General features: G+C 32.8%; 1 protein-coding gene across 8 annotated transcripts in view; it reads right to left on the bottom strand.

Moving 5' to 3' along the window:
• NBEA (neurobeachin) overlaps window positions 1–13,394 on the bottom strand; it is a 629,474-nt gene that overhangs the window by 227,032 nt on the left and 389,048 nt on the right. For all 8 annotated transcript variants that reach the window (XM_061171071.1, XM_061171076.1, XM_061171075.1 and 5 more), the window contains exon 38: window positions 13,245–13,369. In XM_061171071.1, coding sequence (XP_061027054.1) covers window positions 13,245–13,369 — 125 coding nt within the window. The remainder of the gene's footprint in view (window positions 1–13,244; window positions 13,370–13,394) is intronic.

Below are 13,394 nucleotides of genomic sequence, written 5' to 3' on the forward strand. Positions count from 1 at the left end.
AATCACAATATCCTTTATGAATTAAGACTTTCATTTATCAAAATTACAGGCAAAAAGAGGTAAGGTCTCAAAGGGCTGTCTCATTACAAGGCTTATAAACACTGTCCTTAGAAAGAATTGGTTTAACACCCAGCAAATCAAAATCTGATTGGGAAGAGAATTTATCTGAGATCATCTATCTTCAGAAGACATGTTGGACTGAGTGCACTTCTTGGCCTCTTTAGCCATTCATCAGGAAATTAACAAGCGAGTACCACAAACCACCAGAATGCCTTAGCTTTGAAAATGTGAATTATGTGTTAAACTGGATAGGCTAGACATATACCTTTATTTTCTAAGAAAACATTAAAATGCCATAAAATTTGAAAGGTTTCAGAATAAAAAATTCCACCATATTATAGATTAATGAAGCCAAATCCAAAAATTACACTTAAGTTATTTTCCACATCATGTTACAAATAACAAATACAGGAAAACATCCTATACACATTAGATTTCTTAGTAAGTAAATATGCTTAAAGCTCTGTATGTGAAAATGTCATCTAATATAGAATACTGCATTACATGAACCTAAATGAAGCTCCTCTTTTGTAATATTTCTCTTAATAATAAGGATCCACGTGAAACAAAGTATATTTTAAAAGTGAAGTAACAAGAAAACTATGTTTCCGTTTTTAGTACTGTTATTATACTCTAGCATTATTACTACTATAATAATAATTATTATTAATTATCATTTAAAAATTATATTGTTATTTTAAACAAGGATAAGTTAAAATATAGAAGTGATAAATTGGAGACATTAACTTATCTTGATAATATTCAGAGAATATGTCTAACTGGAAAGTCTGCGCAATTAAGGCAAAGAAATTTCATTTGCCCATCATGTCTTTTTCTATTGATACACATAAACAGTTAATGTAAAGAAAAATACTATAAAGTAGTTTATTTCTGTTTAAGGAATTATTCTATAGTCAACTCTAAAACATCTATACCAATAAGGAAAAAAGTAATTTATAATAATAGGGAAACAATAAATCATGTCTGTGTGGTTAATGCACAAAGAGAAAAGATATAAACCCATAACAAGCCAATTTTAGTGTAGCATTGGCTTCTTACCAGTTTTATATTATAGTTATCATTTATTTTCCATTGAGTATGGAAATATGGCTTTAATTTTCATTTATTAAAATGATACATGAACATACATGTGTATCTACCTACCTATCTACTTATCTACCTATATTATGTATATCTACTCTGTAAGAACACATTTTCCATGTTATTTGATCTGTACAATTTAAGTACATGGTGTACGAATCATGAGCTGGCCCCTGCTTATTTAATCTCACTAATTTACTGATTTGACCTCTTCACACTTTATATTCCCCAAGAGCTGAATGCTTTTGTTCCCAAACATGCCACACTGTTTCAAACCTTTAAGTCTGACGTGTAATTTCTTTTACATGGAATTCTATTACCTGCTCTGTCGTTCAGAATTCAGTTTAGTTGATTATTCTCTTCGCTCTATAAATTTTGTATCTTATAAGTCAAAATATATTATTTTTTGATATTTTTCTGAAGTCTTTTATTTAGGTATTCTCGTATTAGATTTTAATTTCCAGTGTATCGAGTGTCAAAAAAAGTGGCAATCAATAAATATTTGTTGAGTGAGCACATGAAAATACAAACATAATTTGCATATTAATCATTTTATATGTACAGTACTTAAGAAAAGTTACTTCTCTCTTTATGTCCTTTACAGTTTCCTCATAAATGAGTAAGGTGGACTGTGTGATTTGCAATTCTTACTTTATTTTTCCTGCAAACATCCATTAAAAACATATTTTAAAAATATATCCAGACCAATCTCCTAACCTCAGTTTCCTAGCCCGTTGAAAGAGAACCAAGTATTTTTTAACTGAACTCTCACAGGATTATTGCAATGTTGCAATGAGACAATGGATACTGAAATACTGTGAAATGTGAATATTATTTATATAATAAGCTCTCAAAATGTTTGTTAAAATGTTGATAAAATAGACTAACAAGAGTATTAAAAGTTTACTAAGTACATAATTTAAAAATGAACAAGAATACAACCAATGCGTTATTGCTTACAATAATGTTGCCTAAAATTTATATAAAGGGGGAAAAAAGCAGGCTGATGTGAGGATTTAAAAACTCAAATGAGATAACGGATGCGTCTAAGGTCTTATTAGCACAATACCTAGTCAATAATGAGTATTCAACAAATAATGGTTTCCTTTCCTTCAATTGGGATTAATCTTCTTCCCTCCACCATGCTTTTGTAACACTGTTTATATTCATTACAAGGCAACATGAGCCTTCAACACCTCCCTAGATCGGATAATTCCTGAAGACAGCAAGGATAGCGTGTAGGCAGGTACCATGAAGTGTTTGTAAAGCTGAATGGAGTGTAAATAGCTTACATTAAAAACTGATTTTCCCTCAATAACCATATTATTCATTTAAAGATATTATTAAATAAAATTACATAAGCATCAATATATTTGACATGCATTTTTGACTTTGTATATAGGCATCTTAAGAATATAAGTGTTCTTAATATCTTGGATAAGGAAAAAAACTGCTTTCTCAACAAAGTTGATATCGTAATTTGTTTTAGAGAATTATATAGATGAGCCATTTAATACATACTTTTCTTCCATCATTGGAAGGAAATGGGAAGAATGGAAATTTAGTCTCATTTTAATTTTATCTAAATATAATATCAGGAAATTCTAATGTTTCTAAACATCTTGAAGTCAGTTTAAGATGGCAGTCTTTTTTGGAGGAGAAATTCTTTTCAATATACACCATTTCACAACATTTTTAGCTTGGGAAATGTGTTTTGACAAAAATCTCCCCTTACGTAAGTAAGAGAAAATGCTGCAATTCATTTTCAAACCTAAATACTTCTTTTAGGAGTATTAATGACACATAAATACTTCGGGAAATTTTAAGTAGACATTACTTTTTCTCATTAAAGCTGAAATCAGAGAAACAAATATCTTTACAGAACAGCGCTTTTAGTAACTCCAATGATATTATTTAATTTCCACTAAAAGGAAAAGATTTTAAGATAAATACTCCCAACTAATTACATTAGATATGGTGAGATGATCTTATGCAATAATATGTATGAATCAATCTATTACTGAGAATTTTACAATTTTGAACATTTTAAACAAGATGAAAGAATGGTTTTTGTTGTATTGAGAAACCTAACACTCAAAAATGTTTTATGTCAATCTTAATGTGAGATAAAAGCAGTAGTACATACATAGAACAAACTTCACTGTAACAATCATTTACTGAAAAGTATTTTTCTTTGTAAATAATTTAAATTCAAAATTAAATTTTGCCTTTGACTTTTTTACACAGACATAGTATTTCCTTTCTTAAGAAACGTAAATGATGATGACATAAAAGGAAAGACCTGGGCTTCCCTGGTGGCGCAGTGGTTGAGAATCTGCCTGCCAATGCAGGGGACACGGGTTCGCGCCCTGGTCTGGGAAGATTCCCACATGCCGCGGAGCAACTAGGCCCGTGAGCCACGATTACTGAGCCTGCGCGTCTGAAGCCTGTGCTCCGCAACAAGAGAGGCCGCGATAGTGAGAGGCCCGCGCACCGCGACGAAGAGTGGCCCCCGCTTGCCGCAACTAGAGAAAGCCCTGGCACAGAAACGAAGACGCAACACAGCCATAAATAAATAAATAAATTAAAAAAAAAAAAAAAAAAGGAAAGACCTGCTGAAGGCCAGGACTGAAAAAAAAAATCATCTTCTGTATAGAACAGGATTAAAGAAAAAACAGTCTTTGCAATAGAAAAATCCTAATGGTAAAAAGACTGTTAGTGATATTGAATAAAAACACTATTGGAAAGAATGACTGGAAAACTCAGGTATCTTTTTTTCTCTTTTATATTTGATGTTGAGTCAGGAGCCTCACTTTATCAATACAAAATCTTTTTATGAAAGCAAGTATTTCTATAAATGAAATAGACTGTTTCTACTCAAATAAACAATTTCTATTTGTTGTTTCAAACACACTTTAAGTAAAAATCTGAATCGTTATTGACTAAATTTAATTAATACAGATAAAAAATCTGGACAGTTTACACATCAAATTCTTCCTTTCTTAGTTGTGAGTATTTTAGTTTGAATGCATTGGATTTAACCATGGTTCTCACTTCAATTCATTTCTGTTGACAGAGAATATATTTTGTAATTCAAAATAGATACTACCTATATCACCATAAAACTACCAAGATACAAGCTTCAAATTTATAATGAATTTGATTCAGAAATGGTAATGCTTACCTGAATCAATAATTGATATTACTATTTATGGTCCATTTTAATACATCGTTATATCACATAAAATTAGAGTACAGCACGAGTAACTTGTACAGACTTTTGATTGTTTTAAACTAGACATAAACATTACATCTGCAGGTAGGCTGTTTTCTGAAAAGCTTGAAGAACTTATTTCAACGGCAGAGTAAATATCCAGAATTAGCAATATGGGCATTAATTAAGATGGAATGTTCACAGATTATTATTCTAAGTGGTAAGTTCTTATTCACATTAGTTGTGCTTGTAAACGATTTACTGGACTATAAGAAATAAAAGAAAATGGCTACCTAACATCAACAGTTATTGCTCTGTGGAAAAGGACATCAAGGACACTTGCAAGTAAAAGAATTGGATCAATATTAACATGATTTTCATTTCATGCTTCCCCAACTCCAGTAAGCTGACAATATACTCTGATTATATGAACTGCCTCAGAGTAACACAGAAAAGGTTATTAGAGCAAGAGGTGGAAAGGGAATGCACTTTTTATATTGACAGGCCTGCTAACAGAGTATACTGATTTTCAAAGACATGCAATGCATTTTTACAATTTGGTTCTGACAGCAAAAATGGAATTTCATTTATTCCTAATTCAAAATATTCATATACAAGCAATATTTCTTAGAGCAGACCAACAAAGGGGATATTCATAAATAGCATTTTTAAACAGTAAAAATGCAATTAAAAAAGGTACAAGAAAATATTATTGAATTTAAGTACAGCATTATATAAGTATGAAATGCTAACTTAATAATCTTCTTAATGGAGTGAATGTAGAAAACTGCATTCTATGCTTTTTAAAGGAAATTTGATAAGCCATATTTTAAAAATATATATGATGATAAATGTAGAATCTCTATGGTAGGAGAATATTATGTGGTAGGATTTTGATTAGCCATTAAGTTAGGGTGATTTTAAAATATTTTAAATAGGATTTCATTACATTGAAAATCACATGGCACACTTTACTTGTGGAAAAAGTGCTAAAACATATAGAAAACTTGGGCTAGTTTGGAACCCTCTAAATATCATAAAGAGCAGAGATAATGCATTATTCATTTTCGTGACTGTTTGAGTACATAGCATAGTGTTTGGTCCCTATGTTAAAGTATGCTTAGAAAAAGACCAGCAGGAATAAATACATCAAAATGGTAAAGGCAGCTATCTTGATGGCTGTCTATGAGTGACTTTTTCCCCCTTCTTTAAATTTTTTTTGCGTTTTCTAGATTTTCCACAATGACTATGTTTCTTTTCAGGAATGAAGGATGGGAGGGAAGGTGGAAGGAAGGAAGGAAGGATGGAAGGAAGGAAGGAGGGAAGGAAGGAAGGAAGGAAGGGAGGGGAAAACAAACAAAGGAAAGAAACCTTTCATTGTGAGTCAAGAGGGGTAGATGGCCGATGAGTAGCAGAATGGAAGGAAGAAAGTTTTGGCACTCTTGGAATGAAAGAAAAGATGAACTGGACAGCTTGAATGAGGGCTGAAAGGGTGGGGAGACGTCCCCTGGCAGTGGATGGCATTAACCTGGGGAATGATGCTTGGTGTTTCTTTTCTAAGCCTGCCACAAAATGCAGTGTGGAAAATTTACTTTAAAACTCTGAGAAATGGGGGGTAGGAGATGTTTTGGATAGATAAGCAACTGGTTCAGAGACATGGAAGGAAGATGTAATTAACAGGAATTTCTCTTTAATTATTAAAAAATGGGATAGCTAAGAGATAGTGCTGGTATAGGTTATCAAAAGCACTTTTAAAAACACTAAAGACATTTTAAATTATGTTTTTATAAATGACATTGAATGCACAGTCTGTGAACGATTCTTAAGTTCACCTGTACTGATAAATCTCTGTGGATGACAGGCTGTATGAGTGGGCCAAAATTTAGCAGGTAAACTTTTAGAGAGGGGAGGTTCAATAATGCTCATGCACTTGGGAAAATTCCAAATTTATCTACAGCAACACACTGTATAGGAAAATCACGGTATTTAGATTGAGATTTTGCTCTATCTACCATTTATTAGTTAGCATGCCACTTAATTTCTATAGTCTGTCATTTTCCCAAATAAAAATCCTTTAATAGCTTTGTCTATTGACAGATCCCTTCACAGTATAGTTCCAAGCAGCTTTTTCAGCTCATCTTTGTACGATCTCCCCACACTATCTTGTGTTCCATCAAGCAGCACCATTTTCATTCCCTGGACACATCATGTTGTGTGGTCCCTTCCTCCATGTTACCACCACCTCACTTACTGTCTTGGGTAGATCTCCATTTATCCTTTCAAGTTTAGCTAAAATTTATTTCTTCAGTTAGCCAGCCCTCTTCACTGAGTTTCCATAGCATTTTTAATACACCTTGATGAAAATATCCATCATACTGTATTTTAATTATTTATAAATGTAATTCTATGTACACTTTATAAAAATTAGTCTAAAAATATAAGCAAGATTATGAGCAGTTCCATGCCACTGAGCAATAGATCTATTAATATAATTTTGTCAGCTCCTTATCTTTAGTGGCTTTTGATGCTCTAACTGGAAATAAAGTACAGACATAAAAAACATATTTCAGAATTTGAAAATACCGTCCTTATAGACCTATTCCGTAGACTATCATACTTCAATGCTGTTATTGAAAAGGATGAATGAATGTGGTTAAAATACTGTGTATGTACCTTGAAATGAATGAATTATCAATTAAATAAAAGACAGCAACTAAGTACATAAAATTGTATTAATGTGGATGCTTTAAATGGAATAGGTGAAAGATATGATTCCTGTCCTCAAGTGGTTTTTCTTTTATCTCCGAATATAAAATACTTAAAATCAAAATACTTTCTGATAACTTTACAAGGTGACCTATTACCAAGTGCAAAATATTGAGGCCATTCAAAGAAGTAAGTTAGGGTCTTTTATGCCTCCATGTCTTGGAAATTTCTGTTATTAACTCTGCTCTTCCCTGCTCACCTGGTAAATTCCTAATCTTCTCTCAAGTCAGTTCATAAGTAATTATTTCTGTGAAGCTGACTCCAACCCGATAGGTCCAGCGTTAGTCACCTTCCCTGTGTTCCTCTATGAAGTAACACCTCCCTCTACGAGAACTGCTTATTTCTTTCCACTAGACCAGGATTTTTCAACCTTGGTACTACTGATGTTTTGGGCTGGATTTTGGTCGTCATTCTGGGGAGCTGCCCAGTGAATGGTCAGGTATTTTAGCAGAATTCTTGGTCTCTACCCTTTAGATGCCAGTAGCACACGCTGACTTCCACACCTGTTGAGACGCACTGCACTAAACTATGTGCTGTGAGAAGGCAGAAACTGTTGCCTCAGCCTCTGCATTCAACATTTAGTGCATGCATGGCATGTAGAAGATATTCAATAAATGCTTTTAAATTAATGAAGCCACTTGATTCCTCTGAATCAGTTTAAAGCCTTCCATCTGAAGCTTCACATAAAAACAGGGGAGTTGTTAAAACCTTTGCTGATATGAAAATGCTGTTACACAAAAACTTTAAAATGTGTTTTATAAGCATATTTTATAAGTCAGCATTTATATAATCCATTTAAATTATTTTAAGAGACTATAAAACCATAGGGTGAAGATAAGACTGTATTAAAATATGACACTGGCATCAAAAAGAGCTGAAAGATGACTCCATGTATGTCTTTCTCTCACTTGTAAAAAATTTACATTATTAACTTTTCAATAAATTATTTTAACAATAATCAGATCATCTATTTCATTCCAGATATGAAGATTTAATTAATAATACACCAACTAAAATGGACATATCGATGAACAATAAGAAGACGATTGCTAGAGACTACATGGTACAAACAACAGACCACTAGGTAAAAACATCAAATCACCTTTTCCAACTATTATAAATGTAAACTCTTCAAAAAATTGAAGTCAGAAAAAATGAAGTCAGATAATTTGAAGCTCCTGTCTCAACAACTGTATATAGCTGCACTAGTATTTTTTATTCTCGGTGTTTTCTTATTTCTTGATGACTGCAAGTAGCACCTTACAGTAGCCATGCATACACCATCAAAACTAATTTAACTCCAGATTCATTACAGAGCTGCTTTTTATTCATCAAGGTCATATCTTGATGGCTTCACAAGCTTAGATAAATCGGGTGTTAAGCAGATACATCTCTGAGGAACCTAAGGATGTTCTCATTTGCAGTTCTCAGCATATCTTATTATTTATTGCCAAAGAAATGAATGATTAATTTTGTCATCTTTGCTCCATGTTTTTTTTCCTCCGGCTAAAGCAGCCTGCCCTCCTCTGCGACGCCTGATAGACCTATTTAGGATGATGGCTTTGATCGCAGACATGGTGCTTGAGATCTTAGGCTTTGATGAAACATTGTTCCACTATAATTTCATGGAAAGGAAACAGAGTCCTACATGGTAATTGACAATCAACAAAGACAACCAAACTTATTAAGATTTTAACTATTCTTTGACGGCATAATCTTTCAGCACCAGAAATGGACCAAAATTTGTCTAGTTTAGGTTTTATTTAAACATACAAACAATATACAAAACCCTCCTTTTTCAATCATTTCCTTATGAGCTAGTTTGCCCTGAAGAAGAAAGCCCTGCAGATCAGAAGATGAATTTATAGTTTAAAATATTTTCCTTATATTCTTCCATTGCTATGGTCTGTAAAATTCCTGGCAATCAATTAAATTTGCACTCGTATGAGATTTTACTATCAGAAAACACCCAATAAATACATTCAATACATATGAAATTAGAGCATTAAACACCAGCAAAAAAAATTACATGCCTCTAGGTTTTTATTAATCACATTCCAACACCAGAGGCTGAAAGTATATCAAATCACACCAAATCTTTTGCACATGACAACCTCATAAATTATTCAACTCATTAGTATTACTAAGAAGCATGAAAAACTCCATCAGTGCTAAGGATGTTTTCCAACTGAAAAAGGTCAACCAAAAGTTTTAATAATGAAATGGAAGAGAAAGCTTTTCAAAGTAAATATGAAATACAATAATTGTCCTTTTTGTCTCCTTGGAAATATATCCAATTCTGATTATTTGCTCATTTAAAAGAAAGTATTGTTAATATATTTGTTTTGTGGCTCCAAATAAATTGCCTAAATAGAATGGCATGAAATTTAAATTACAGCTAAATGTTTCTGCCCATCACATGAAAGTTTAACTATAATTTAAGCTAAACTGTTTGAATTAAAGGAAAAGTCAAGTGATTCAAAACATTTTTGTTAAAATATTAAGTTTGCAAATTCAGTTTCACTTCTATTACAATATATTAATATAGGCTCACATTCTTGAAACATAGTGTACTACAGGAACAGAGAGACATGACCAGTGATCAAATCTCAGGGATTGCTTTGATGGCCATGTAAATATTCCCTATTTAAGTAATTTTAGGTTATTCCCTCAGCTTGTACAACTTGGTTAAAATTCTGAAAACTTTGATCACTGATTCAAATACTTCTAGCCATACTGAAAGTTCCATTCATAAAATATTCCTCTGTTCCTAAAACAATTTTGTTGCCACAATGTAGATGAATAGAAAAAAAATTTTGACCATAGATTACTGCAGAGTTTCTGTGCATTTAATGTTTAACTTTCAAGATAGAATTTGAAATACTTTAATTATTTAATAAAGAGGAAGGAATAAACTGAACTTCAATTTGTCCTAGAAACTCTCTCAAAATTAGTAGGTTTGTGCTATAACTATACCCTTTATCTATGCCTACACAAACCAAGACATTAAATCTTTCGGATGTTAGTCTATACACTGCCAGACTTTAAGGTACTTAAAACACATTTAAATGTTTAATGGCAGGCAGAGTGACCAGATGATGGGCTGAGTTCTGTTAGTTTTATATGAATGTTCTGGCAATATGTGCATATAAAAGCCTTTCTCTAAAATATACAAAATATGTTTTCAATTAAGTCTTTCAACATCTATTTTCATTGGATAAAGTGCTTTGTAATAATTACTGACATTTACTTCCTATTCTTCTGAAGAAATACTTTAAACATAGGTTAGAAGGCACATTAAGAGTTTGGAAGAAGATACAATATTATGTTTTTCTCTTGGCAGTTTGTAATTCCTCCTTCTACTTCTATGTACAGATCACACCAGGGAGTACTTTCCACTCACCTCTTCACACCCTCCATATTTTACTCCCTACTCTCTACCCACTTCTAGAAGTTCACAAATGTGAAGTCAAAGAGGTGTGCTCTAGAATTGTTTTTGGAGGTAGAATTGTTTCTGTTCTCTTTTGTCTTCCACTACCCGACCTTAACCCCGAGAATGACCACGAAGTAAATCTGGCACGGGTACCATGTAGATGTCCTGAATATTTTATGGCATACGTGTGGTCTTTGTTCTAGATATGTATAAAATAAAAACACACCCTACTTTCCTTTTATCAAAGAACCCAACTCAGGAGGGATAACAGGTTCGGAATACTGCTGATGATCCACTATTTCAAATTCATAAACCACTACATATTTTAAAATACGTTCATACTACACACAGAGGATGTTTACTATCACCTACATCTTTCATCTGTTTCAAACTCAGAATATTATTTTTTAATTTAGGTTCATTAACAGTGGTTACTATGTTACTAAAACATGACATGACAGTCAGTCTTAAAAAAAGTCAATGTAAAAAATTTTTAAATTTGTTTCTTATAAGCTTTGACACTGGTTTAATAATAAAGACATTTTACAAATTGAACATACAAAATAAGGCATCCATTTTTATAGAGAACCAAAAGAAATATTTTTCTAACAGACCCTTTCTAAAAGCAACCTGTAGAACACTGAATGCAGTATAATGTGAATCCTATATAATTCAGGTATTGGCAACACAGTGTCACTAATAATATCACTCTAGCCTAACCCCTGTTACAAGTTGTCTTTAGATGTTTCTAATTTCAAATGAGATGAATTCAAGATGAATTGATGAAAAAGCCTAAATGGTTGGGAACATGAAATGAAGTTTAAAAATTTTAAGTTCATATTATAAAGCATGCCACTTTAAGTAGATATTTCTAAGAATCTCTTCTGTAGAACATAAAGATAATAACTCATTTTAAGTTGGTGCTAAATCCTTAGGTGCTAGAATCCTTAGGTGATTTTTTTTGAGTTGATTAAAGAAATCCCCTACAGTACAAGTCAACTATAATTTTTTTAAAGCATATCCTCTCCTGTAGTTACTTTTACTGTATAAAGCTACTTTTTAACTTTATCTTAGGTATGTTTCATATGAAATCCTCACATATTTATTTGTGTTTCCAGCCTTAGTAATACCAATTCACAGACTAGTTACATAATAAATTTTAAAAGTTGTGCACATTTTCTTTCTATTGGGATTAAATATTTTCCCTGTTCAATCCATCAAGAACATGAATGGCAATCTGTGTTACATATTACGGTAAATTTTAAAACATATGGCTCACTTATTACTCTCAAATAAATAAAAATTAAAATAATAAAAACCCAAGTGATTGTGAGAACAAAAGTAGTCAATAACAAAAATATATGGACAGTGTTCAATAACGTTATTTTCTGAGTGTATATGGTTTATAAAATTATACGATCAATCAAACTTAAACTTTTTAGAGCATTTAAAAATAGGTGAACTGGGCTTCCCTGGTGGTGCAGTGGTTAAGAATCTGCCTGCCAATGCAGGGCACACGGGTTCGAGCCCTGGTCCGGGAATATCCCACATGCCGCGGAGCAACTAAGCCCGTGCGCCACAACTACTGAGCCTGTGCTCTAGAGCCTGCGAGCCACAACTCCTGAAGCCCGGACGCCTAGAGCCCGTGCTCTGCAGCAAGAGAAGCCACTGCAATGAGAAGCCCACCGCAATGAGAAGAGTAGCCCCCGCTCACCGCAACTAGAGGAAGCCTGCATGCAGCAACAAAGACCCAACACAGCCAAAAATAAATAAATTAAATTAATTAATTAAAAAAAAATAGGTGAACAGAGAGAATAGCCCTATGCATACTTCTTGGTGGACAGCAATCTAAAGTAGCAGCATTTTTATTTAATTACAAAAAATATTTAGATATTTACTATTTATTGTACATTTTATAAAGGACAACTTAGGGTGCAGTTCTACTGTAGTGTGATAGCGGATGATATCTCTAATGTTGTATGGTCTTTTTCAAACTTTATTTGCAATCCATTGGAGGGCTGGGAACCTAATGGGCATACTGAGGCATGATTTATTTATTAAACTGAAAATAACAGAATAGAATAGGGTTAAAATAGAGAATGCCATGTAATGAGATTATCAATAAGACATTTGTTTCAGTTAAATACACAAGTATGTGCATGTGTATATGTATATACATAACAGTACACATATTTGTCTATATATTTCATGTATATATTTATATTCACACAGTATACATATGTATATGTACACACATACACATACAAATTATACATAAAAATATATAAATCTGAATACACACTTACGGTAGTACATTTTTTTTTCCACTTTGGGTGAAAAAGTTTGAAAGATCAAAGTTTGAAAGACGCTGAAAAGGACAATGATTTTACTCTTGTTTTAGGCTCTATGAGAAGGATGCTGGGTAATAACCAACTATGTAGAGTCTTCTAATCTATTACAAAGAAGCTGAAGAGTCTAACATACATCAAGTGGGAGAAATATTGGGTTGATTAAGTATAACTTAAACGATGGTGAAGGATAAAGTAGAACATACCATTTTTGGCTTATAACACGGAGAATTTTAAATGTTAGTGAAAAAAAAGAATTATCAACCACAAAGAGTCACCTCACATCCAGGAGTATTTTTGTGTAAGAGGCACTGGTACTCACCATACTCTATTGCAGCTTTGAGCAATGCTTCAGCATGAGTGGAGCCAAACGCGTTACGGACAAACCGTCTCCTTCGACGAAGATCATCTTCCCAGTAATCCAAACGCCAGAAATCGTGCAATTGGCTAAGAATGGGAAGATAAAAAACAA

The sequence above is a fragment of the Eubalaena glacialis genome, chromosome 16 (assembly GCF_028564815.1).
Source record: "Eubalaena glacialis isolate mEubGla1 chromosome 16, mEubGla1.1.hap2.+ XY, whole genome shotgun sequence".
NCBI classification, from domain to species: Eukaryota; Metazoa; Chordata; class Mammalia; order Artiodactyla; family Balaenidae; genus Eubalaena; species Eubalaena glacialis.